At 43.8% G+C, this 26858-nt stretch overlaps 4 protein-coding genes and 1 pseudogene across 5 annotated transcripts in view; all 5 read right to left on the bottom strand.

Moving 5' to 3' along the window:
- Positions 1 to 1698: 1698 nt before the first annotated feature.
- Positions 1699 to 14753, bottom strand: LOC107380917 (ETS translocation variant 5). 2 transcript variants are annotated; one of them, XM_015952329.3, is made up of 13 exons: positions 14642 to 14753; positions 10930 to 10995; positions 10756 to 10837; positions 10625 to 10672; positions 9891 to 9941; positions 7337 to 7445; positions 7007 to 7252; positions 6659 to 6936; positions 6520 to 6585; positions 6374 to 6442; positions 6146 to 6297; positions 5963 to 6070; positions 1699 to 3176 (listed from the first exon to the last, which is right to left on the bottom strand). In XM_015952329.3, the coding sequence occupies exons 2-13, from the start codon at positions 10975 to 10977 to the stop codon at positions 2943 to 2945; spliced, it is 1491 nt and encodes a 496-aa protein (XP_015807815.1). In that variant the 5' UTR covers positions 10978 to 10995; positions 14642 to 14753; the 3' UTR covers positions 1699 to 2942. The 2 variants fall into 2 exon arrangements, with proteins under 2 accessions (XP_015807815.1, XP_015807814.1); XM_015952328.3 differs by having other exon boundaries at positions 5969 to 6070.
- Positions 14754 to 17131: 2378 nt separating this feature from the next.
- On the bottom strand, positions 17132 to 17924 carry LOC107380933 (gamma-crystallin M2). Its single transcript, XM_015952357.3, has 3 exons — positions 17864 to 17924; positions 17549 to 17791; positions 17132 to 17460 (listed from the first exon to the last, which is right to left on the bottom strand). The coding sequence occupies exons 1-3, from the start codon at positions 17879 to 17881 to the stop codon at positions 17188 to 17190; spliced, it is 534 nt and encodes a 177-aa protein (XP_015807843.1). The 5' UTR covers positions 17882 to 17924; the 3' UTR covers positions 17132 to 17187.
- Positions 17925 to 18347: 423 nt separating this feature from the next.
- On the bottom strand, positions 18348 to 19076 carry LOC107380893 (gamma-crystallin S-1). Its single transcript, XM_054742996.2, is given in 3 exon segments — positions 18348 to 18542; positions 18544 to 18621; positions 18696 to 19076. Coding segments are annotated over 3 exon segments (579 nt in total). The 5' UTR covers positions 19002 to 19076.
- Positions 19077 to 24493: 5417 nt separating this feature from the next.
- On the bottom strand, positions 24494 to 25646 carry LOC107380892 (gamma-crystallin M2-like; annotated as a pseudogene).
- An 889-nt stretch (positions 25647 to 26535) lies between these two features.
- The window catches only part of LOC107380932 (gamma-crystallin M3), an 818-nt gene continuing 495 nt past the window's right edge, over positions 26536 to 26858 (bottom strand). Inside the window, exon 3 of the mRNA XM_015952356.2 lies at positions 26536 to 26858. This exon is cut by the window's right edge and continues 3 nt beyond it. Coding sequence (XP_015807842.1) covers positions 26583 to 26858 — 276 coding nt within the window. The 3' untranslated portion in view covers positions 26536 to 26582.

Genomic DNA, 26858 nt, shown 5'->3' with positions numbered 1-26858 from the left:
CAGATAAGATTTGTTTTGGGGACAGAGTAGACAAGAGATAATTTCCTCTCTGCCTTAGAGTTCTGTTGGTCTTCAACCCCTCCAGGTCCAATAAGGCGTTATCAAACTATTCCAATCCATGCTGATCCATCAACCCTCTCCTTGATTGAATCAACCTTCTGTGCCAGAGCCTGAATCTCAGCCAAAGTTCCAAGCTTACGACTCATCTCAATAATTATGAGTTTGTGAGTTTACAGCACAATGCATTCCATCCCTGAACTCCGGGATTAAGCCAATGTTCATCGAAAGCTCATTAATTTTTGGTAAGTCAGGTAAGCTCAGCCCAAACAGCAGGAATCCTGACACCAAAACGACAAATATCCATACGTCTTCAGAATCCTCTACAGACAGTTGAGACAGACAGATCAGGTTCCACTGTTTCCAGGAGTCCATGATATACCCAGCTGGCTCTGTCCCAGAGGGGCATCCAGGAGCCCTTTCTCCCGTTCTCATCGTTGAAAAGATTTTGTCAGTCGCGTTGAGAGACCAACTGACCAGGTCCATGTTTAATCATTTCCAGTTTCCAGAAAACAACGCTTTTTTTTTACTGTGTGAGCGTCGGAACGAGCTTCCGCACCATGAGAACAAACATTTCAGCTCTAAAGCCGATCTTCATCTGCGTACGTCACGCGTCACGTGACCAGGACGCAAAAAATCCATGTGTTAGATTGTTTTGGATCACTGCTGATAAAAAAAGTGAGGCGCAAACCGGAAAAGCTTCTGCCGATCACAATTCAACAACGGATTGTGAAAGAACAGATGAAACTCAAAACGCGCGGATTCTTCTTGATGTAAGAGGTGAGTCTCCGCTTTGTTTTGGCGTTATCATCCTAGCGCCGCAACGTTCTGTGACTCTTAAAAAACAGTAAAAATGCTGAAAAACGTTGGCAGCGAATGAGTTAAGGAATTGTTGTTGCCCCCGATTGGCTGCTGTGGAGCGAGAAGCTCATATGAGGAAGGGATTCGGAAAGTAGATGCTGCTCCTCCAGCCTAGACAGGTGAGGGAGATGGCGTAGTTTTACCATTAATCTCTGGAAATATCCATCAAAATGTTGTAAATGAACAAAAGATGCCCAGTTGTTGAAACATATTGGCAGTTTCACAACAAATAACCATAAAAATCTGTTGTAAAATACACGGGAGCGGGTCTGAGTCTGCGCGATGCCATGCTTCCTTGCTTGGCCTGTGAGGACAAAACACAAATGGCTACAAAACTTTCACCAATAACAAATATTTAGCTTTACACATTTACCTCTTCACTCATCGTCAGTGATGTGCTTGTCATTTTGCTGAAGCATGCACTCCCAGGGGTTTTTGACCCTAAAGGTCATCCGTTGGTAAGTTCTTACTCAAACACAAAAACACTGCTTGCTTGCAATGATTTAAGTATGTACTGCCCCCTATCGCCATGGAAAGTACACACCGTCACTTTAAGGGAGACTAGCTGTTGCTGGCCACACCCACCCAGGAGCCTGGATACTTGCTGAATCATGACCCCTGCCCCCAAGTGAAGGCTGCAGTGTTTCTGGCTTCATCTGGCTCCAGAACTTTAGAACGGGGCATGACGTGCTGCTTTTTGAGATCTTTTAGCCTACTTGTGTTGGATGCCACTGGTCATGTCGAGGCAAGGCAAGACAAGGAGACAGCGAGGCAAAGAGAAAAGAGTAAAATTGTTTATTGTGTCAGTAAAGATCAACAGAAGGCACACATACAGTATCTGAGGGTTCCACCTTATAGTAAAATATACTATTCAACCATCTGCAGGGCGCGCCGTGCCCCTCCTCCCAGGAGAACTGATGCAACGTTAGCAAGCAAACACAGCCTTTAGCAAAAATATATCCATATATAATTATACATTTTCTCTACACACTGAAGCAAACTATACAAAATGCAGAAAACTATCCCAGTACATTAAGTTGTGAGTCATCAGGAAGAAAGTCCATGCTTGTTATAACAATAAGAGAGGCAGTATTACAGAATCAAAAATAGCAATACTTTTATCAGAAACTGGTATACCAAAACATACAAGTCCATGTAAAGCCAAAAATATTAGCTTCAGAGCCGAGAAAATACACAAAGGAGATTTTTGTAGAGATGTTTTTGGGTTAGAACGTTTGAAAAACACACATGTCCCTTTGGAGCAGTGGGATGGTCATTAAACTATGCCATGGCTTCGAGTTTCTTCTCTTTTGGTTGCAAAACAGATCCCAGAGTTTACATTGCAGGAACTAGAGCGATGGCCATGCTACATGTCACACGTCTGGAGCTGAACCGTAAAATAAACACAAGGGAGGGTAGAAGGTCACATCTGGACTGGGACGCCACCATCGGGACAAACGAGTTCGGTATTAAAGTCTAATTTAGAATATTTACCACCACCACCTTCTGACCCATTAGAGCCGAGCTCTTGTTCCAGCGACACGGCCCGACGTATTTTTTTTATTTATTTTACATTTTCTGAAAAGTTTTAGATTTCAGACGTTTTTTCTTTTTCTTTAAGATCTGCTGGTTAAAAATCAAACTTCACTAAAATACATTTTAATGATTGTTTCTGACTATTGGGTCCCTCTGGGCTTTTCATGTAGGCTGAACATGAAAACAGTCTCATACGATAAACGAATGAACGTAGATCTGTCAGGCTTTTCTAATCCTATCAGAAGCTGAAGCAGGAGATAGGTGTAGGAGACTATTTTCATGTTCGGCCTGTATGAAAGCGACCCGTTAGAATCAGAATTAATCATTAAAAACGGTTTTCCAGGCAGCCTCACCTTCAGATGGTAAAACTAAAGTATTCAACACAAATAAAAGATCAATGGAGGAAAGTTTAACAGTCTTGTAGACTCGTATAAGCCTTCTGGTTACATTGAAATGCCAAAAACTGTGTGCGTGTGTGAGCGTGTGTGTTAGTACGGGTAGCTGTCTGGGAAGGACAACCCGTGAACACACTGTTCCGCTCCGTCGACCAGATAAGGCCCCTCCTCCTCGTAGCCGGGCAGTGGGAACCCGTCCTCCTCGTTGGGGGGCAGAATGGCATCCAGGTCCACCTTCAGGCTCGGCCTTTGGTTTTCTGGGAATGCCATGGAGAAGAGCGCGTCGGGGTTGCACACAAACTTGTACACGTACCTTTCTCCGGCCACCTGCAAGAGGAAGAGAAGCTCAGAACGTTGATTGGAGGACTTAAAAAGTCACATGACCCAGATGAATCGAGTCTGGTTCTTTGGAGTCGAGCCTTCCTAGAGCTCTCGTCATCTGCTGTGGTCTCGTATGAACAAGCCTTGTGACTCGATTCTGTGGAGCAAAAGCTCTGGCGCCCTTGTTTCAGTAAGTAGACGTTAGCTGGAGGAGTCGGGGCAGAAACCGGCGGGAAAACCAGTCTTACTCGTAAATATTCAAACAACTTTCCTCTGATTGGCTAACATCAAGGTGACTCTTCCACTACTTTCATTCGCTCTTTTAATTAGTAACAAATGAGGTATTTTCTATCTCTTAACTCTGTTTTTGCACCATTTTAAATGATTAATGACCAGTTTTTAGGAACTGGCTTGCATCAACGACAGTCCGTAACGTTAGATCTCACCTATTTTAAGTTAGTTAGCTCTGCTCTCTCCTTTCCATGTACGGTCCCAAGCCACGGTGGGCCGGGCCATGAATACTAACTTTTCCTGGCCTTTTTTGACCCCATCGCTTTCCCATCTACAGAGAGGAACATAAGTATTTGAACACCAAGTTCTCCCACTTAGAAATCATGGAGGGGTCTGAAATCCCCACTGTAGGTGCATTCCCACTGTGAGAGACAGAATGTAAATAAATAAATAAATAAATAAAATCAGGAAATCACATTGTATGATTTGTAAAGAATTTATTTGTTTTGCACTGCTGCACATAAGTATTTGAACACCTGAGAAAATCAGTATTAATATTTGGTACAGAAGCCTTTGTTTGCAATGACAGAGATCAAACGTTTCCTGTAGTTCTTGACCAGGTGTGCACATACTGCAACAAGGATTTTGGCCCACTCCTCCACATAGATCTTCTCTAGATCTGTCAGGTTCTGGGGCTGGTGCTGAGCAACACGTAGTTTCAGCTCCCTCCAAAGATTTTCCTTTGGATTTAGGTCTGCAGACTGGCTAGGCCACTCCAGAACCTTGATATGCTTCTTACGGAGCCACTCCTTGGTAATCCCGGCTGTGTGCTTCGGGTCATTGTCATGTTGGAAGACCCAACCACGACCCATCTTCAATGCTCTGACTGAGGGAAGGAGGCTGTTGCTCAAAATGTCACAATACATGGCCCCACTCATCCTCTCCTTGATACAGTGCAGTCGTCCTGTCCCCTTCGCAGAAAAGCAACCCCAAAACATGATGTTTCCACCCCCATGCTTCACAGTAGAGAAGGTATTCTTTGGATGCAACTCCTCCTTTTTCCTCCAAACACAACTAGTGAAGTTTAGACCAAAAAGTTCTACTTTGGTCTCACCTGATCACATGGCTTTCTCCCATGCCTCCTCTGGATCATCCAGATGATCATTGGCAAACTGCAGACGGGCCTGGACATGTGATGACTTGAGCAGGGGAACTTTTTGTGCAATGCATTATTTGAAACCATGACGGCATAGTGTTCTACCAACGGTGACCTTTGAAACTGTGGTCCCAACTCTCTTCATGTCATTGACAAGCTCCTACCGTGTAGTTCTGGGCCGATTCCTCACCTTTCTTATCATCAGTGATACAAGATGAGATCCTGCATGGAGCCCCAGTCCGAGGGAGACTGACAGTCGTCTTTAGCCTCTACCATTTTCGGACAATTGCACCAACAGTTGATCTATTTTCACTAAGCTGCTTGGCAATTTCCCCGTAGCCCTTTCCAGTCTTGTGGAGGTCCACGATTTTGTCTCTGGTTTCTTCTGACAGCTCCTTGGTCTTGCCCATGGTAGTAGTTGGAGTCTGACTGACTGTGGGGTGGACAGGTGTCTTTAATGAGCTCAGACAGATGCTACTAATTAAGATTACTAAGTGGGGTAGAGGTGGACTTCTTAAAGGCAGAGTAACAGGTCTTTGAGAGCCAGAATTCTTGCAGATTGCCAGTTGTTCAAATACTTATGTGCAGCAGTGCGAAAAAAATAAATTCTCTACAAATCATACAGTGTGATTTCCTGTTTTTATTTTTTTATTTTTTTACATTCTGTCTCTCAGTGGGAATGCACCTACAATGGGAATTTCAGACCCCTCCATGATTTCTAAGTGGGAGAACTTGCAAAATCGCAAGTTGTTCAAATACTTATGTTCCTCACTGTAGATGGGACCCGAGTCACGCCCTTCTGCCTCAGGTCCATGGGTGGGAGTCTGTGGAGACAAAGCTATTGTCTGATCCCGTTTACGCATCATGGACTTAACACATGATGTCCGTGAATTTCAAAGACAAGCGCTTATCTTCATCGGGCGGCAAACGTTATTTTAGGTTTTGTGTGAAAAGACTTGCGCCTGGGGCATGCCGGAGACAGACGGACCGGCATTTTACATCGAAGCTGATAAGAGTCGATGAGAGTGGCTACGAAATAGAACCGGCGCCCATCTTCATCACAGCGGCTGTTTACAACATTGTGGAGTACTTTCTAACAGACGGCCCAACCGCAGCGCGTCCTGTGTGACCACTTGACTTCTCAAAACTGCGGCGCTTGTGTCTCCGGTGTGCCCCGGGCCTCAGCGGAGCCCAAATGCTCGTCTCACCAAATCGACATAAAGCAGATGTGACGAGATTAGGACGACAGGAGCGGTAAACATGGAGAAAGTCGCCATAAATCTGGTACGTTCTTTTACGCGTTTTCCCACCCTCTATAGGAGGATCTAAGTCCTGTAGGTACTAAGCGCTAATTGTTATCCGATAATAAATGTAACCACATGGAGAGAAGTGAAATAGGACTCGCCTTTACCTTCTGCATGATGCCCTTCTCGTAGTAGTACCGCAGCGAGCGGCTCAGCTTGTCATAGTTCATGGCCGGTCGGTTTTTCTGGATCCCCCAAAGCCGAGCCACCTAACCAAAACGGGGGAAGGCGTTTTATTGGCTTATTTCCTTTCATGTGTGAGAGCATTTCTGTAACGGCCGCACCTCTTCTGGATCGATCAGTTTGAACTCCATGTTGCGACCCGTCCACACGATGAGGTGTCCGTTAGCCGGGTTGTCCAGGAGCGTGAGCAGGAACTGCCAGAGCTGCAGCGAGCCGCGGCGCTGGTAGGGCAAACCCTCCTGTTTCACTTTACCTGTTAAACAAACACGACTCGGTCACGTTTGGGTTTCGTCCGTCTGCCGGGAAGTCGTTCAAATTCCCGCTCTTACCTTCCATCCTGTCTGGAACGACACAGGTGTCGTCAAAGTACGATCGGGGATCTCGGTCAAATCCGAATCCTGCAGAGGACACAAACAACGGGTCAGTCGTGGCGGGACAGACAGGAAAACTTTAGAAATGAGATGATGAAACGCACCTGTACCGTTGTTCCGAAACATAACAGAAGACTTTCCGAACGATGACGACTGGCAGGTCTGAACCTCTAAAAGTAAAATAAATAGACCAACCTTAGAGTTTTAAATACCGACGTGTTCATAACAGTAAATAAAACACACCTGGTTCAAAGCTGAAGTCTCTCGGCTCTTGCTTGATTTTGACCTGGTTGAAGTTGGTCTGTGATCGAGCCCGAACCGGCCCAGCAGGTGTCGGGTCTGGGTATCGCGGGTCCACAATCTCCTGTTTGAATCCCCGCACGGCGAGGGGAACCAGAGGCTCGGACAGGTGGCGCTGGTACATGGGCCGGCCGTCACAAGCGGAGGGGTGGTACGGCGTGTTGGTGGTTTTTTCTGGAGCCAGGAAGGGCAGGCAGGGGTCGGACAGCTGTCTCTGGAACCTGGTGGGTGAACAAGAAGAGGTCACGGGAATCCTTCAGCTCGTTCCTGGTGACGTTAAGCAGAACTTACCTTTGTTCTGTGTTGAACGATGCACCCGAGGAGCTGGTGGGGACGCGAGGCAAAGCAAACTGCTGGTTCTGGTTCTGGTCGGCCTGTGGGAGCCGGTGGAACGGGCTGGAGGTTGAAGTTTGGCTGAGCTGGGACTGGGGGGGCTGCAGCTGCCTCTGGATGGGTGGAGGTCCAGCAGGTTGGATGGAGCGACACTGCGGTGCAGATGTGGAGGTTGGAGCTGGACCTGGCTTGTTTTCAAAGGCACTGGGCAGACAAAGGCACAAGAAGCTGTGGAACGACTGAAATCACTGGGTTTTTTTTAAAGAATTGTTTTGAAATGTTTGATACCTGTAACTATAAAGGCACGCATCAGTCTGAGGGGTTCCACAGGGGGACAGGTCTTTGGACGGATTGGGCTCCTGCTTTACTTTCATCACAGGAGGTCCATGAAACATCACTATAACACAGAAAAGCCCCCATCTGTACCATTTTTATAAGAAGTTACCAGGAACAAAACTACCACCCCTAGTGGCTGGGTGTGGTACAGGTATTACACGGTTCTCCTTTCACAATCAGAAACCGTTCTGAGCCTCGAGAAAACACATGCAGCTTTGTTGAGGCTCACAATGGCCCAGGAGCCCTGAAAAAACAACCCCATAATAAAGCCTGCAACGGAAAAACTGGTTTACACCGCCCACTCAGCCCGGACATGAGTGTTAAATGACCTGCATGCTGATTGGCTGGAGTTACCCTGGTGTCTTTATGAAGTTGCCTGGAGATAAAACTCAACAGGGATCTAGCAGGCATTCATTCATAGTCTGGAAATTCCCAGCGCATCCTTGAACGTTACAAATGTGCTCCGGCATTCTTCTTTGTTGTTTTGCTCTCGTCCAACAAGGATTTTAGCAGTAACTTGGGTTAGCATTAGCAGTAGGTCAGGGTAGCATTATCAGTAGCCTTGGTTAGCATTAGCAGTAGCCTTGGCTAGCGTTAGCAGTAGCCTGAACTAGTATTAGCAGTAGATTGGGTTAGCATAAGCAGTAACCTTGCTAGCATTAGCAGTAGCCTTGTAAGCATCAGCAGTAGCTCAGGTTAACATTAGGAGTAGCCTAGCCTAGTGAACTAGACCAAATTCTTGCTTTGCAAAGTTTGGTCTAGGCATTCTCCATTGGAACCTCAGCAGCTCCTACCAGGACTCTGGCTGGCCAATCACAGCTCTCTAGAGGGGTTTCAAACACATAAAGAGCTGTGATTAGTCCATAATGGTGGGCCAATCATAGTGCTCTATCTGCTTAGTGAACAAATCACAGAGCTTTATTCGCTTTGTGGGCCAATCAGGGCACTCTATATGCCTGGTGGGTGGGATGATGCAACAGAGTGAAACAAGAGTATGCCGCATTCATTGTCCAGTAGAATGCGGAGATCATTTGAAAGACAACGGTAGAACCCGCCCCACAACTGAGAGCTGTCAATGGAGTGTGGCCAGACTAAATAATACATTTATTTAGTCTGGCTTGCCAGGCTAGGAGTAGCCTGGACTAGTCTTAGCAGTAGCCTTAGCTAGCCTTAGCAGTAGCTCGGGCTAGCACTGTTCAGCGGTTAGCATCACCATCACCTAGCACTGAGGTGGGTTGGGACATGCTAACTTGAGGGTGTGTGTCTAAGCGTGTGATGTGATAAACGAGCTTTTCTCAGACTGAACCATTTCTGTGCGGCCATTACAAAATTATTAATTTATCAGAGACTGTACAGACATTTTGGTACGTTTGACACGCCAAGCTACCTTTACTCAACAATTGAATTCTAGAACCCCTTTAAGCTTTGCACCACTTCATGAATTTGGTCATAACTGATTCAAGTTAGATGAATTAAAAACCGCCCTTTTCAAACAAAAATCTTAATTTCACGAGCCTTGCCTCTCTTTCCATCGCTGTGCTGATGTCATATGAAAAACAAATTAAATTTTGTCCTAATTGATCAAATATTCTCACTAATTAGCAAATCTCCATCAGTCAACACGTTTTCATGCATCTCTACAGCCTTATCTGATCCCACCTTTCCTGGAAACAAGTGTTTGGATTCCCAACGTGACGTAAACCACAAGTGTTTCCATCTGTGACACATTCACCGTCGGCTTTATGACCCAAACCTAGAGCTGCTCCGTGGAGGGAGCCATCATTATAATGGCAATAAATACACACGCTACGTGTCTGGCAGCACTCTGTGTATTATTGTGAGTCGAGGTCCATCTGTACAGGCAGAGTCCCTGGAAACTGTTTTTACAACTTCACTTCCTGTCCACGACAGCGCGATCGTTTACTTGGCAAAGATTCAACAAGTGTTCAAAGTCCACATGATACCGGAGAGGAGCTTTGGGGTTTTAAGGTTATTACGGCCGTTCCTTATTGATCATTAGGCTTCCCTCCTTTTCTCTCATTTAGGTTCATTTTAAGTATTCTGTGTTTTATTGTTTACAAAGTCTTTTTATATGAAATTAGAAAAAATGAGAAAAATAATCCTCAAGTCTAATTTTAATGCATTTTAAACAGCAAAAGTGACGTCACTCAGCAGTTGTTTTTGTTTTAATCCCATAATAAATTTATCTGCTCTGGATCTAATATCACAACTTAAAACGAATAAAACGTTGATTTTCTTAAAGCTTTTTTTTTTTTTTAAGAGAGACACGATTTTCAGCCTTGCATGAATATGTTTGTAGTTTCAACAACAGAACATGAGTCAGTTAGGCAAGAACAGAGTGGCTTCTTTAATCAATATTCTCCTGGTGCCTGTTCTGTCTGATAAATGGTAACAATAATGCTTCTGGATGCATGAATGGAGAATCTGTGATTATAGAAAATGTTTGTTGCACATCTCCATAAATATGGGAGAAGTGGTCACTCACGATTAGTGGACTGGAAATCCGGGACAAACTGCTCATCATCAGGAACCTGAGCTGTCAGGTGAGAGAATACGGGACGGTTATGGACAAAAATTATGTATTTAAGCAGAGACTGTGTTTACAGTAAATATATGGAGTAAAATCAGTGCCATAATGTTTGATTCATTTTATATATATACATATATATATATATATATATATACATATATATATATATATATATATATATATATATATGTATATATAAAGGCTCGGATTAACATAGCTAAGATAAAATGTATTAGAAAGCAAATTTAGAGAAAATTTTTTGATAATTTTTTAAATATTTTTAATTAGATGTTTAATATTTAACAAGTACTTAATCAAATTCAGATCAAAATTTTCTCCCAGTGAAATTTGCCTCCACCCTCATGATCTGAAGCCCCACCCCTCACACTAGATGATTAAAAAAATTTGAACTGTTGAAGGGTAAATTTTGAAAATATAAAAAAGAAAAACAAACACATTAAAGCATCAAAATTGACTAAAGATCCAAAAACAAAAAAATTATCAAAAAAAGTTTGCTAAAATTTTTACATTATTTTAATATATATAATATTTAATATTTAATCTGTAAATAGAAATAAATATAGAAAATAAATCAAGTTCAAGATAAAAACCTAACTTTCAAAGACTGTTTGAATAAGCAAACATTCTGGCATCAATGAGTAACCGTTTAGTAGAACGGTGATTTTTACCTTCTTCGATCCAGATCTCTTGAAGCAGACGCAGATCATGAAAAAGCTCTGAAAGCATCACCAATATCATCTTTTAGTGAAAGCCTCAACACGAGCCTCAACACGAGCTGGGTTTCAAAATAAGAGATTACCTTCTGTGTCCTGAGCCAGCTCCGTATCAAACAACTTCCTCCGTCGGTCACCAAAACCCCTCTCCTCCTCTGTGGGACATTTCTGCAACGTGGATGAACTCAGACTTAATCACTGCTTCATACGACTGAACAAAGCACGTCAAATGCACTAAAATGTTTACTTCATAAACTCACACTTTCAGGCACCACAAAGGGAACCTGCTGGTCGTAAAAGCTGTCCATGTTGCAGCAGCCGTCACCCTGGAGAAATATGAGATCGTTAGAAAAAATATTTTAATGCATCAAAGCCGTTTCCTGATAACAGAATCCCCAGATTCACTAAAACATCTCTTTCAATAACATGAGGAAGATTAGCATCACCTTTGATAATTAAAGTTCAATAAATTAAGAGGTGATGAGCAGAAAGCAATAAAACGTGACATATTTCTTTCTGGCTGCTCCGTAAAAGGCTTAAATCATCAATAACACAAAGCAGGTTTTTTAAATAGGACATGGCACCTTTTATTCTTAATATAAAGAACAGCATTTTAATAAAGTTTTATAATTTTGCAGCCTAGAAAGCTAGACCTTCAGTCGCAGAAGCTAAAAGATGTTGCTCTGTATGTCAGTCTAGCCACGCTCCTTTGGAACCGCCATAGCCCTGGCCAGTCTGGTGGCTGGCCAATCACAGCTGTGCATCGGTCTTGTGGGTGGGATGTTCGTGCGTCTGAGTGAAACTAAGATGGCGACAGCTCATTTGAAATGGCTTTGGCATCACTTAGGTGCACTTGCGTTAGGGATGTCCCGATACAACTTTTTCACTCCTGATACGATATCGATATTGCAGCCTTCAGCATCGACCGATACCGATATCAATCTGATACGATATCAGCACAAATCATACGTACTTTTACCTATTATAGTGTGGAATGAATGAAAGACTTGATCAAGTGATTTTACTCAATCGGAGGACAAGAGCCAGCAACAGTAAGCATGAAACAAATTACAAATATTTTTAACCATTGGTTGCAAAAATGTGAATCTTAATGTGCTGCTTATATCGGAGATTTTTGATACAGGCCGATAGCATCCGATAGTGTTTTTGGGCCGATATCGAATTACTTCTGATATCGATATCGGAACATGACATCTCTAATTTGCGTCTTCTTCGACAGCGTATGACGGCTGCTACTGACATCCGTAGAAGAAGAAGAAAAGATCTTTTCTACAGCGCTTCTCAAGATAAAAATCACAAGGCGCTTCACAAAAACAAAATATAAAAAAGAATTTAGAAAACGATTAAAAATACATTTAAAATGAGCAAAGAATAAACAATTATGATAAAAAAAAAGCAAAGAACGAGAGAGAGAGAGTGTGAATAGGAAAGAGGGAAATGAGTAGAAGCTATCTAGGATGATGGGCCTGGCTGGAGTCAGGAGAAGCAGAGAAGGCTGAGGGAGAGATGCTAGAGCTGACCTTATTGACTTTGTCCACAAAGAAAGACAGAAAGTTCTCACAGTCTGCAACAGAGTGGATGAAGGCTGTAGGAGAGACAATGCTGCTGATGGTGTAAAACAGCACCCTTTGCTCTGGGACACCAGGTTGGAAAAATAGGAAACTCTCGCATCTCTGACTGCAGAAGATGTCAGAAGATCCTTTAGGTGCAGCAGATGGACGAAGAGATGGGTTTTCTTCCACAAGCGCTCAACTTGTCTGCATTGGCGCTTCACGCTGCCGAACCACGGAGTAGGGTTCACTGCAGGAACTGATCTGGTTCTGACAGGACAGATGTTGTCCAGAATGGAGAGGCAGTGCTCGTTAAACTGAGAAGTTAAGGAATCTGGGTCGTTATCAGAAGAACAGGGTGGATCAAAAGCAGCAGAAAAATTGCTAGCTGTGCTCTCATTAAGAAAACGAGAACTAACCATACGGCGAGCAGTAGGTGGGGACGCAGAAACTGACAAGTTAAAGAAAATGCAATGGCGATCAGAAATATAAACGTCCTCAGGACAAACACTGTCAGCATTTAGACCCTCCGTTTGTTAGCCGTTTAGCTAGCTGAGCAAGGATACACAGGAGGTGTCTTGTAGCCTAGCCTTGGTCAAAAATTACTCACAATACACTGCAGTATTTTCAAAAGGACGGCGGAGCAGAAGCCAGCAGCTACTTCAGGGACAATTTGCAAGTTTAATAGTAAGCCAGCTAATTTAAAATGTTTTTTATTTATCTAAAGAAGTTATCTATGGTTGGTTAGTTGCTTAGTAGTTGCAGCTTCGGTGGCCAGTGGGTAGTAACGCAGTTACATATTTAATTGAACAAACATATACACAATTTAAAAAGTAAAAGGCTTGTTATATATTGATATTGAAACTAATATGTATAAAATATAATGTTATCTCCTGTGTCACATGACGTTACGTGACCGCTGTGGTCACATAATGCAAGTCTGTTCCATGTAACCGTTTTCTTTGACCAAGGAAAGACATTGCCTCGCAAGGCCAAGCGCCTTGGCGCTGAGAAACACCCTAGGTCTAAAAACGTCTTAGTGCTGCCTCCTGTGGCAGAACAGCAGCTACTGCATTTTAAACTTGTGATTGACTGGGCTGGAACAATTTCACGCCATTGGTACAGCCTCCTCCCACTCCCCCCTCCCTCTGAGGATGGAAATTCACCACACTTGGCCATGCCACTCTGTGCCTCCTTGCAACACCCACTTTCATGGCATTTTTCAAATCTTGACTAGGGGTGGAGTTACGTTTTCTGATGGTGTGCAGTCCCTCTTTAAGCCGAAACAAGACAAACGTCCTCTGGTGGACGATTCCAGTAACCGATAAGCTCCACCTTATCTATGTAAACAAATGGGACATTTTCCCTGACTCTTAGCCTGGAGAGGAATTTTTTTATTCAAATTGCTCGAATATGTTCTAAACGAATAACTCAACACGGCCTCAAAAGTTCAAACAGAAGGACATAAGTTAAAGACAAAAAGGGACAGGTATGAAAGGTTTTGAGTATATAAATTATATCTGCTGCCTATGCCGACTTCGTCATCAGGTGATTTAATGGACTTTTGTAATGCTTACAAACACCTGAGTGTGAGCAGCCAAGTCAACACAACACAGTGTAAAGGTGCAGACTGGTTCAAACAACATGGCCACCTCCATAGAGATTCACTTTCCAACAACAGGAGGGGGCGGAGACTCGTTGTCTACATCTATGTGTTGATTCACATTTACAGTAAATACATTCAGGAATGTCTGTTGATTTTTACATGTCTAAAATTAATTTAATTCATGAAATTTTAAATAAGGAGTCAATTTATTAAACACGCAGGACTCCTCCCACTGGAACTGATGGCTCCGGCATCATCAGCGAGCAGAAAGCTGTGATTTAAACGCGGGTAACAAACACCAACGACACCCGAACCTTCTCTTCATACAGGTGTTTACGTACACGCGCCGAACACAAAATCAGGAGAAAGTTGAATGGAGTTTGGCGTGACGCACATGAAATAGCCGTGCTCGCGCTCGGACCTCCTTGTTTTTCCTCAATGGAGTGAAACTTGATCCTCTCAGCAGGAGGAGGAGGAGGAGGAGGAGGTGAAGAGGGGCATAGCTTTATCATTGAAAAATTCATCACGGAGCGCGGAGAAAGAGTCCTACCGCTGATAGAGCGTCAAAAGCAGCTACGAGTGGAACGGACGCCCCGCAAAGCCGGTGGTAGATGCGGGGGAAATGGACGCATGTCGCCTTTGATTTTTAGAAAATGGCGTTCGCCTCTTAACCCGTTTCTGCTCCCTTCACAGCCAGCAGCAACCCGCGACGCCGCGCTACGTCTGTAAACGGTGTTAAAGAAAACCACAGCTAGCCTCCGCGAAAACAACAACACAAACATCAGTAAATCTCACCTGCTCAGTGAAGCTGGTGTCGGAAGAGTGGTCACAAGCAGCGGACGCAGATTTTTCTCGCCTACATCGCCTGCAGCATCTAGAATCAACACTCGGCTGAGGATTTTTGTCAATGAAGAGCTCGCTGATGCAAAGGGGCAATGCTGGCTTCCCATTGGCTAACAGAAGTTGTCAGTCAAGGAACATGCCAATCGCCTTCGAGAGCGCTCTGACGTTTTTCTTGTGTTTTTTATGAATGGTTGCGTTTCATTCATGAATCCCAAGCATTCTTAAAGGGCCAGCGCCATAAAAAAATAGTACAAATAGCGGAAATTGTATCTAACTTTAATGTAATTTAAATTATTTAAATATATAAACATAGAATTATTTTTATAATGATATTTTTTCCTAAACATGTACTTGTAAATGTGATTCTGTCTTTAGGAAATAATAGAAAATCACAATTTCTCCCTAAATTGACAGAAAGAGTGGTGACAGAAAAGACTATAGGTGCAGGCTACTCCAGATGTGCTTGCTGTGATTCAATTCAATTCACTTCAATTCAAAGATACTTTATTAATCCCAGAGGGAAATTAGAGAATGATCGCAGACTGATCAGTCCATCTTCCTGCTGCCATTGTCTGTCTTAGAAAGGCCCTTGAATCTGCTGGTGAGGAAACAATCTGTGGTTGTATCTGATTAAAGTGTCAGAATCCCAGTCTGGCCTCACACATGAACGGTCATGTGAACGGCTGACCCGTTTCTCTTTTTAATTCCACTTTGTTCTGCTTCCACTTCAGTAGCAGCAGCAGCGACGAAGGTTTCACGTGATTGTTTGATAAATCTCATGTCCTCCATGACTGATGGCAGGGCAGAATGGACAGCATTAAAAACTGTTATTGTCAGGAGTTTAATCCAAATAAGAAGATTAAAGCTCTGATACAAAACAATGAAATGTTCCTTTTTGGGCTAAATGTTTGTCACTTCCTGTTTTAAATCTGCAGTTAAAGTGAATCTGCCTCTCTGGGCTTGTTCTCCCTAAAAGAGTCAGGAATGAAAACCCTTCTCATCCCGCTCAGCGGCCTTGACTTTATCTGTTCTGTGGGGTTTCATTGTTCGCCCATCTCCTCGGGTCTTCAGAATTTCAAGGTTGAGAGTGGGAGGCATATTTTTAATTAGAGCACCTCTCCCAGGAAACAGATCCAAGACACAATCATAGAGGAAACTTTTATATTTGTGTTGTCTGAACCCTGATTGTGTGTGTGTGTGTGTGTGTGTGTGTGTGAGATAAACGGCCCAGTTTCAAACACCAGCTGAGCTCAGCAGCTCTGTTACTGATCTGCAACGTCTCTCTTGTTTACTTGAGCACCACACCGTCTGCGTTTGTTTACATGACCACACCACCGATTTACGTCCTTCCCTTTTGGCAGGTCGACCGGCGTGACGCAATGTTTCCTGTGACAGGAAATTACTCTCTGGTCTTAGAGCTGCGTCTACGCTTGTCCTTGTTGTGGTTCTGCTAAACAAGTTTCTGTATCTGAGAGGATGGAAATGATGATTATATATTTTTACATGACGTATTTGAGCTTCCTTAAAGTTAATCTACTTTACTACAAATGAGGATTCAGGTGAACCTGCATAAAGCTAACAAGAAAATAAGACTTAAAGGTAAAAAAAATACCTGATTTCACTGATAAGTACTCACTAACAAGACTGAGTCACACGTTTTATAACATTTTCCCATCAAGTTTCACTTTTCACTGCAGCATGAAAAACAGGTGTGTTCAAATTTGATCCCTGAGGGCCACCGTCCAGCATGTTTGAGTTGTTTCCTTGCTCCGACACACCTCTCCAGCAACTCATCCTGACTAAAACCAGGTGTGTTGAAGCAGATGACCCTCTAACAAGCAGGATGGTGGCCCTGCAGGACCAGGATTGGACACCTGTGCTGAAAAACGTTATTGGTTTCGCTCATTTTCACCACCAGGTGACGCCAACAACACCGTTTTCAGATTTAGGTGTCACTGGAACCTTTAATAGTGAGTCTCCCAGTAAACCTTTTTAAATCATGAAGCTTATTAAACCTTTCTCAGCTGAAGAAAACCACAGTTTAATAAGTCATTATTTATTTCTTCACCAGTGTCAAATTCTGCTGATTTATAGGGTCATAACTTTTGTGTAAAGTAATCATTCTATTGGATTTTAATGTAAAACACTTTTGTTTTCATGCATTCTAATGGTTTTTGCTTCTTAAACTCAAAAAAAGGTATTTTTTTCTGACTGAGTTTGCTGAAACCTGCTCAAGAAATTCAAAAAAGTAAATTTTGACCAACTTGAAGAGTTAAAGATACAGAAGTAAGCAGTTTGCTAGAAACTTGGTGGTTAAATCAGAGCTTTTAAGAAACAGGAAATGATCCAGCGTCATGTGACCCATTTGAAGTTTGAAGGAACCCTAACCGAAGGAATCAGTCCGATGAAAACAGGCGTTCAGCTCGTCACTCTTGAGTTTATTTGTGGAGAAAGTTTAGTCAGAAAAAGATCAGAAAACAGAGTAAAGGTGGATTTTTTTAGAAGTCTACGACACGCCGGATGGAGCCCACAACCGGATGGAGAGCGCCCCACTCGGAGTGACGTCTGAATTCCCCCTTTTCCAGCAGGTACTGGCGCCCCCTATAGTTGGGACTCTCGTAGAAGACCCAGGTGCCCTCCTGGACGTGGGCCGAGTGGATGTCCCGGTAGCGCCAGCGGTCCTGCAGGCTGGGCAGGTCTTCGCTCAGCTCCATCATCTGACCGCCGAAGTCAGGACGTTCATAGATGCGCATCCTGTGCCTGCTGGATGGCTTGGGTATGAAACAGAGAAGGAAGGTGAACGTCAGATGTGATGAAGCTACGTCCTCGGAGACAATGACCACATTTCCCACGACTTACGTAACCGATAAGGCGACAGGAGCGGATGGAGTCATTGAAGCCGTTCCAGCTCTGGAAGGTGGGATACTCCCCTCTCATGAGAATGTACTGGGAGCCCGTGTACTGGGGCCTCTCATAGACCACCCAGGTGCCCCCCTCCACCCTGATGGAGTTACAGCGGCTGAAGTGGGAGCTCAGCTCGGGACAGTCGCTGCTGCATTCGTAGTAACGGCCCTGGAAGTTCTTGTCCTCATAAAAGAAGATCTACAAACACAGATGAGATCCAAATGTGGAATTAAACCATCCTGCTGAATCCATGGATGCATCAGAACTCACCTTCCCTGTTCGCTCCATGATCACCTTATGTTCCACCACAGCGAATCAAATTAAAGCCCCTGGTTGACTCTGCATCCCTGATGCTCCACCCTTATATAACGGCTGATGAAATGCTCAATCAGCACAATTACTGTCATTCAAATGAGCCACCAGCAGATTCTGCCATTGTTTCAGCTCTGGGCCTTTATAGGGGCAGGTCGGGGCTGGCAGCCGGTCCCAGTCTGGCGATGGAAGGTGTGGGAGTATCCTGCTGGTTCTTGTTTAAGTTTAGGTGATGAAACAAAATCACCTTTAGGCCACACACCTGCCTGATGTTAGCCTAACTCTGGGGATCTGTTTAACGCCCAAACATCGATTCTCTTTGTGTTTGTCGTAAACAGTTTCCTCTGTAACGGTAACGATGAAGGACCACGGCTCAGACTGAAGAAATGAGATTTGACTCGATTACGTTTGTATTGTGATTTTATTTCTTTATTTGCACCGTTCAGTTTTTGACCCGGCGGATGGACCCAACACCGGGCTGCCTGCTGCCCCACTCGGAGTGGCGCCTGTACTCGCCCCTCTCCAGAAGGAACTGGTGCCCCCTGTAGTTGGGCTGCTCGAAGAAGATCCAGGCCCCTTCCAACACTTTGCAGGAGGGGACGTCTCGGCTCTGCCAGTGCTCGTGGAAGGAAGGTCAGCATGTTGTCCGACAGCTCCATGGACTCGCCCTCAAAGTTGGGCTTCTCCCAAATCTTCATCCTCCATGAATTCCCAACCTGGAGAAAACAGACATGTCCGATTAACTGCCGAAGACAGAAAACTGGCTCCGATTTGCTCTGACTAGACGTACGTGTCTGATGACCCGACAGGACCTTATGGCTTCGCTGATGCCCAGCCAGTACTGGTAATCCAGATACTCTCCAGGACTCAGAACATACTGGTGGCCCATGCAGTTTGGTCTCTCCTAGACTACCCAGAAGCCTCCTGACACCTTGATGGAATTGCAGCGGCTCACGTACGTGTGCAGGTCGCTGGAGTTGTTGTTGCACTCGTGGTAGCGACCCTTAAAATTTCTCTCCTCGTAGAAAACGATCTGAAAGCAGAAGTGTTTCGTCAAAACAGTCCAAAAACATGTACAAATACAGAAAATACACATGAGCGAGTACCTTCTCCATGGTTAATACCAAAAGGTTTGACTGTGTGAAACAAAGCTTTAAAGCAGCCACCTCCAGTGTTCTCTTCATACACAACTAGAACAATAAAACCAAGCACATGGTTGGCTTTTGTGTCAGCTGGATTTTTCAATTAGCGAATCAAATATTTATCCAGGCTGATCACATTGTTCTGAAACAATGACTTGTCAAACAAAGCAAAACACAAAGTGCAAAGCACCGGTGGATGCAGCAGAGCGTGCTGACAACAACAGGGGCACTGCAGGACACCTGGGTTTAGAGCTGAGTCAGTCACCCAGCGGCAAGGCAGCAAGGACTCAGGCACAACAAAACCCTTTCACACCCAACAAGATCAGCTGTTCGATCCCTGCGACTGATGGGGGTTTGTAAAGAGAAAAAGTACCATACATGTAGATTTGTCTTCATCTGAAGGACTGGTTGAGTTTAGTGACTTGGTGGCTCTAGTCCGAGTCATGGAACAGAAGACTACAGGACTATGTTTGGTTCTTATGACCATGTCACCTGATGGTTCTGTTGCAGCCCCAAAGATGGTTCACTCTTTTATTAAAGAGCAAGTCACCCCCTACAAGAAACTTACTTCACTCCCACTTCATGTTTGAAAAATGCAACAAATGCTGTTGCTTGGCAGACCAAGAGGGCGGAGCCGCTAACAAATACACACACACACAGGCTCACAATGGCATTATGACATCATAATATACCAGATGACATCATAGCATACCTCTTAGCCAATAGCGGTGGCAGATTTAAATTCAAATACAGTGCAGAATTTTCCCCTGACGACGGCGCAACACTGACAGTTTTAGGCAGAATATTTGAATTTTAACCAAGATGCACTGAACTGCCAAATTATTGACTACACGTGTCTGTAGCATGATTAGACACTCCTTTATATAGTTTATCAGCAAAAAAAATGTGATTTGGGGGTGACTTGCTCTTTAAAATCCTTTGCAGTGGTCTCTAGTTTATGAATGAATGCCTTGTAAGTCGTACTGAGGGGTGGGGCTCTGATGCACTTGTTTCAAGAACTATTAAAGTTACGTTTAAACCAAGCACACAATTGTCTTTCTTGTGAAATTGCCATTAAGTTTGATGTGTCACATGACCCTTTTCCTTTTGAAAAAAAAACAAAAGTTGGATCCAAGATGGCTGACTTCAAAATGGCCACCATGGTCACCACCCACTTGAAAAGTTTGCCCCTCACATATTCTAATGTGCCACAAACAGGACATTATTATCTCATATATATATATATATATATATATATATATATATATATATATATATATATATACTCCCAGTCTGCTCCGTGCTGGCCTTGATGTGAAAGCGCCGTTACTTCCTGATATTTGTACATCTCTCATCTGACTGGCTAACAGCCACATGACACTACCACTGACTCTGTTTGCTCTGCAGAGGAGTTCTGCCATGTGGTAGAGCTGCTAATGCTAATGGTTAGTTTCTAATCGCTGAGAAGTTCTCCGCTGTTTCCTGGACGCTAAACCAACAGCAGCCTTCCCCATCGTGAGTCCAGATGGGTGAGTCCATGAATCTTAAGTGACAGTGTGACATAGATCTGTCAGGATTTTCTATCCTAGAGTTTCACCATCTGTTTTCTATCAGAAGCTACTGCAGGAGACTATTTTCATGTTCAGCTTGCATGAAACACTCAGAGTGGCCCGTTAGAATCAGAAATAATAATTAAAACATGTTTTTAGTGTTCCATACCTTTAAAGCCACAACCTTTACAGTTGTCTGAGGTTCCACCAAAAGACATGATGGTTCTTGGCTGGAAAATGTTTCCTTTGGGTTGGGAGTGAGTCGACGCCTTGCTCGGTAGTGATGGTAGGATGGAGTGGGAGATTAAACAACGGATTGGTAATGAGGACTTTGATCTGTAGTAAAGAAGAAGCTGAGACAAAGGGAAGCTCTAAATTTCCTGGCCCAATCATTCCAACCATCCCCAATGGTCCTGAAATTTGGATCGTAACCAAAAGGAAAAGATCCTGGATATAAATAAAATGGTTGTCCTGGATACAGATGGAGGCAAGGAGCTCAGAGTAGAACCATCGGCCGTCCTCCTCATAGAAAGGAGTCAGCTGAGGTGGTCTGGATAGGATGTCCCTTCACCGGAGGGATTACAAATTATCCCTGGACTGGGAATACTTTGGGATCCCCAGATTGACCTGGAGAAGGTCATGGATAATCAGAGGAACCTGGATAGAAAGACATGGCTCCTGTGATTTCCCTTAGAGCAGGGTGTCAAACATCCGGCCCGCAGGCCGGATCCGGCCCGCAAACAGGCTAAACTTAGCCCATGAGATGGTTGTGTAAACTTTATTTTCATACTTTACAATGTAGAGTGAAAATAAACTGAGGAATTAAATAGTTTTATATTTCAAATTTTAAAATATACTTCAGGTGCTTTGATTAATAGTGATTTTGTGGTTGAACTATTTTAGTTACACTCTCCTCAAGCTCCACCAGAAGTTGGCTGCCACTCAGGATGTGGCTTGATGTCGATGTGCTGGTGAAAGCTAAAAGATGTTAAGTAAAATTAGTCAAATGTACTTTAAGTGCTGCATGAAACTGATCTAGCCATGTGATCTGTAAGCTCTTTGAATCACTAAGGAATGTATTTTAGTTTTTCAAATTTTCAAGTACACTTCAGGTGTTTTATTAATACAGGGAGTGCAGAATTATTAGGCAAATGAGTATTTTGTCCACATCATCCTCTTCATGCATGTTGTCTTACTCCAAGCTGTATAGGCTCGAAAGCCTACTACCAATTAAGCATATTAGGTGATGTGCATCTCTGTAATGAGAAGGGGTGTGGTCTAATGACATCAACACCCTATATCAGGTGTGCATAATTATTAGGCAACTTCCTTTCCTTTGGCAAAATGGGTCAAAAGAAGGACTTGACAGGCTCAGAAAAGTCAAAAATAGTGAGATGTCTTGCAGAGGGATGCAGCAGTCTTAAAACTGCAAAGCTTCTGAAGCGTGATCATCGAACAATCAAGCGTTTCATTCAAAATAGTCAACAGGGTCGCAAGAAGCGTGTGGACAAACCAAGGCACATAATAACTGCCCATGAACTGAGAAAAGTCAAGCGTGCCGCTGCCAAGATGCCACTTGCCACCAGTTTGACCATATTTCAGAGCTGCAACATCACCGGAGTGCCCAAAAGCACAAAGTGTGCAATACTCAGAGACATGGCCAAGGTAAGAAAGGCTGAAAGACGACCACCACTGAACAAGACACACAAGCTGAAACGTCAAGACTGGGCCAAGAAATATCTCAAGACTGATTTTTCTAAGGTTTTATGGACTGATGAAATGAGAGTGAGTCTTGATGGGCCAGATGGATGGGCCCGTGGCTGGATTGGTAAAGGGCAGAGAGCTCCAGTCCAACTCAGACGCCAGCAAGGTGGAGGTGGAGTACTGGTTTGGGCTGGTATCATCAAAGATGAGCTTGTGGGGCCTTTTCGGGTTGAGGATGGAGTCGAGCTCAACTCCCAGTCCTACTGCCAGTTTCTGGAAGACACCTTCTTCAAGCAGTGGTACAGGAAGAAGTCTGCATCCTTCAAGAAAAACATGATTTTCATGCAGGACAATGCTCCATCACACGCGTCCAAGTACTCCACAGCGTGGCTGGCAAGAAAGGATATAAAAGAAGAAAAACTAATGACATGGCCTCCTTGTTCACCTGATCTGAACCCCATTGAGAACCTGTGGTCCATCATCAAATGTGAGATTTACAAGGAGGGAAAACACAGTACACCTCTCTGAACAATGTCTGGGAGGCTGTGGTTGCTGCTGCACGCAATGTTGATGGTGAACAGATCAAAACACTGACAGAATCCATGGATGGCAGGCTTTTGAGTGTCCTTGCAAAGAAAGGTGGCTATATTGGTCGCTGATTTGTTTTTGTATTGTTTTTGAATGTCAGAAATGTATATTTGTGAATGTGGAGATGTTATATTGGTTTCACTGGTAAAAATAAATAATTGAAATGGGTATATATTTGTTTTTTGTTAAGTTGCCTAATAATTATGCACAGTAATAGTCACCTGCACACACAGATATCCGCCTAAAATAGCTAAATCTAAAAACAAACTAAAAACTACTTTCAAAAACATTCAGCTTTGATATTAATGAGTTTTTTGGGTTCATTGAGAACTTGGTGGTTTTTCAATAATAAAATTATTCCTCAAAAATACAACTTGCCTAATAATTCTGCACTCCCTGTAGTGATGTTGTACTTCTATTTTGGATACACTGTCCTCAGGCTCCAGCTTTGTTTTATGTTGATTGTATTAAAACAAAGAAAACAATCTGAAGTTGTTTTTAATTTACCGGTCCGGCCCACTTGAGACTATATTTTCCTCAATGTGGCCACTGAGCTAAAATGAGTTTGACACCCCTGCCTTAGAGGAAATAATCTCCAACCTGGACCAACACATCCTGCTTAAACTGACACCTTCACAAAAACGGGCATCCTTTGTGTGTTTTACAACTTTAAAGCTGCTATATCAGTCCTAATGGTTCTCTGGGCGACACAAGATTTCTTGAAGTTCTTTGTGCTAAACCCCTCGTGCATTTAGATGTTTCATCAGCTTCCTTCTTGACAGTTTCAGTACCTTCCAGAATGAGCCGTTTCAGGGCTCTGTCACTTTAAGAAAACAAGCTGCTGCTGGCCACGCCCACCCACCCCTGAGGTGTTTGGATATCTGGGACGGGCTCAAAGTGTGAGGGGGTGTTTTATGCTAATTTTCCTTTTTGTGATGTCACACTAAGGGACTCTGAGACAACTTGAGCCAAACACTCACAAAAATTAGATGGATGGTTTTTATTCACGTTTAGAGCATTTAGACCCACATGTCAGCATAAAATGATGCAACAGGTGAGTTCTGCGTAAAATGTTCTCTGTAAAAGTTTGATCACAGGATGTTTTCTCTGTTTTCTCCCACTTTACATCCTCAGGATCAAAATAAATGTTCAGTTGGTTTATGCAGCAGCATAAATATGCATGTGTGTAAACACCCCTTTCAACAAGTCTAGTACCATGTTTTACGTTTACTCTAAATAACTCACAAGAAAACTGTAGGATTTGTACGGTGGCCTCAAAAGGACAAACTGAACCTTGCCTCTAGAAGGCAGTCTGTGATTGGACGAAACATAAAATAAACGGGTTTGTGTTGCAAATGTCTAAAATTGTGTTTCTGGCTTTCTACATTTTTCAAATGTATCTCAGTTTATTTTAATAGTTTATTCTTTTTATGAGAAGTTACACATACAGTCATATTTTTGTGTTTCATCACATTGTTAAACAATCCGTAAATCACTCTGTGTTGCCATTTCATGACTGACATTTTTTCAAGTCATTTTTTCAGAAACTTCATGAAGAAACGGGTCAGAATTTGCCTTAAATTTATTGGTTGAAGAATTTCTGGTTAAAACTCAGTGATCCTGCGGAAGGAGCCGATGCCGGGAGAGGACACCCCCCAGTCACCGTGCTGGCGGTAATCCCCTCGCTCCACCACGTACTGGTGACCCATGTAGTTGGGGAGTTCGTACAGCACCCACGTACCATTCGCCACCACGCAGGAGTGCATCTCGTTCATCTTGCAGGCATGGACGTAATTTTGGGGGGGACAGGGGGGACATGTCCCCCCCACTTTTTCCAAAGACAAGTTTTGACCCCTGCACTTTTTACCATCCAAAAACAATATTACTTTATATTAAATTGACACTGATTGAGCTCTAGGACCAAGCGGAAAACAACCGTTTGTGTTGAAGCCAGTTTCCCATTAGAGCATACTGTAAAGATACACCCACCCCCCCACCCCAGTGTCCCCCCCACTTCTAAAGTGAAAATTACATCCATGCTTGTAGGTATCGTAGACCGAAGGGCAGTCGTCAAAGCACTCAAACATCTGTCCTCCGAAGTCCGGCTTCTCATAGAGCCTCAACTTCCAGGAGCTGCCGTAAACCTGCAATCACAGGATGCAAATATGGACCTCTGCCAAATAACACGGATCCTGACACTTTTTAAAACTCAATAAAAGTTCGGTGAAGCTCCAAGCTTCATTTTTGCGAGCTGACTCACAAATCCCCCGTGTCCGTCATTCCAGAAAGAGCAAGATGTGCCTGAAGGAATTGGGGGTGAAGCTGTAAGGGATTGGATTCAGCTGGAGAAGGTGAGTCGTTTGTGAGTTAGTTCGCAGAAATGGAGCACTTCGTGGAACTCTCCTCGCTTTGGCCTAACAGCGGCCGGGGGCGGAGTCGAACGTTCTTTATGACTCGGCAGTGGGTCGCTGAAGGCCACCCACTGCTGGTTGTCGGCGTACTCCCCAGGGGTGAGGATGCACCGGAAACCCTTGTAGCTAGGCCTGGCATAGATGACCCAAATGCCACTCTCCACCCAGATGGAGCTGCAGTGGCTGAAGTGCGTGTGCAGGTCAGCGCGGTCGCTGCTGCAGTTGTAGCAGCGGCCCTGGAATTTCTTCTCCTCAAAAAAAGTGATCTGTGTGCGGAAAGTCAAATCTCACAAACCCAGAAATGTTTCTGTTAATTCCCTCTGGACGCTGATCTCACCTTCCCCATTTTGATGCACTGCAAACCTCATCCTGCACCGTGGCTCCATCCAAGTATTTATGCAGCCTGGGGCGAGTGTACGCAGATGAGGCAGATTTACATATCAGCAAAAACAGCTTGGTGTGGTTTGATTGGCTTTTGTTGCAGCCGGATGATGCCTCTGTACAGCACAGGTGCTGGAACAGCCAGCAGCAGCACGCCTGCATGGAAAATATTCAGGAATTCTGGCGTTTTATCTGCGGCTGAGTCTGAATTTGGGATTTTTGTTCTGTTTTTGACTGACTTACAAATGGATGCACAGTGGCTTTTGCTTATGTGGCAAAAATACAAAACAAAATGTGATCTGTGGTGCTTTTGCAGCCGGGAAAGTTGGATTATTCCGCCTGAAAGCTTCGTCCTAACTCTTGATCAGGGAGGTTTGTGGCCTGTTGAGTCGGGTTTGGCATAAACACCTTTACTGATTTTGCAGCTTTAAAGGAAAAGAAGCTCCATGGGCAAACTATTTGAATCTTTTCAACCAAAAGTACAATAAAAAAGGGTAATCCACAGATTTATTAGCTTGATTTTTGGTCTTTGTGGGAAAGAAAAAGCTTCGTTCAACAAAAGCAAAAGTCCAAAGCGGGGAGTTCTGTTTTTACAGAGATTTTGTCTAATTTTCAGTGTTTTGGGACCTATTGCAGATGCTAATCCTGCATTTATTTCAAATATGCATCACATGGTTAACTTGGTTATAGTTATAAATAGACTTTCACCTTGGTTTATTACAGTTTAATTGAAGCTACAATCTCAGATCGGTGTGTAAACTCATTACTGAGCTAAACAGTCACCCGTCTCTGCTGGAGACGTGATTTTTTTTATTCATGCAACAAGCAAAGCAAGAAGACCAGACTGAGAAATGTTCAGAATTCAGTTGGTTTTATTTTCCCAGCTGGTACATTTGGACTCCTAACAGGAATCCATGATGCGCCTGATGGAGCTGAACCTGGTCAGGTGGCTCATGCCCATGTCCCTGAGGTTCCTGTACTCCCCCGGCCTGAGGTACAGCATCTGGCCTCTGTAGCTGGGCTGCTCGAACATCAGCCAGTGGCCATCCATCACGTTGCAGGACTGGCACTCGGACATGCGGAAGCGGTCCATCATGTTGTCGCAGTCCTCCAGCAGCTCGTGCATCTGGCCTCCGAAGTTCTCCCTCTCATAGATCCTCATTCGGAAGGGACCCCG

The sequence above is a fragment of the Nothobranchius furzeri genome, chromosome 14 (assembly GCF_043380555.1).
Source record: "Nothobranchius furzeri strain GRZ-AD chromosome 14, NfurGRZ-RIMD1, whole genome shotgun sequence".
NCBI classification, from domain to species: Eukaryota; Metazoa; Chordata; class Actinopteri; order Cyprinodontiformes; family Nothobranchiidae; genus Nothobranchius; species Nothobranchius furzeri.
This window is presented reverse-complemented; position numbering and strand designations above follow the sequence as displayed.

Bases quoted from the DNA above. Each gene is read 5' to 3' on its own strand.
- LOC107380917 (XM_015952329.3), bottom strand. From the start codon at position 10,977: ATGGACAGCTTTTACGACCAGCAGGTTCCCTTTGTGGTGCCTGAAAGT. The intron at 10,838-10,929 runs GTGAGTTTATGA...TCCACGTTGCAG, and splicing joins CCTTTGTGGTGCCTGAAAGT to AAATGTCCCACAGAGGAGGA. The intron at 6,443-6,519 runs GTGCGTTTCATC...TGTCCTCTGCAG, and splicing joins GTTTCGGAACAACGGTACAG to GATTCGGATTTGACCGAGAT.
- LOC107380933 (XM_015952357.3), bottom strand. The intron at 17,461-17,548 runs GTAAGTCGTGGG...TTCATACCCAAG, and splicing joins CCTGTCGCCTTATCGGTTAC to CCATCCAGCAGGCACAGGAT.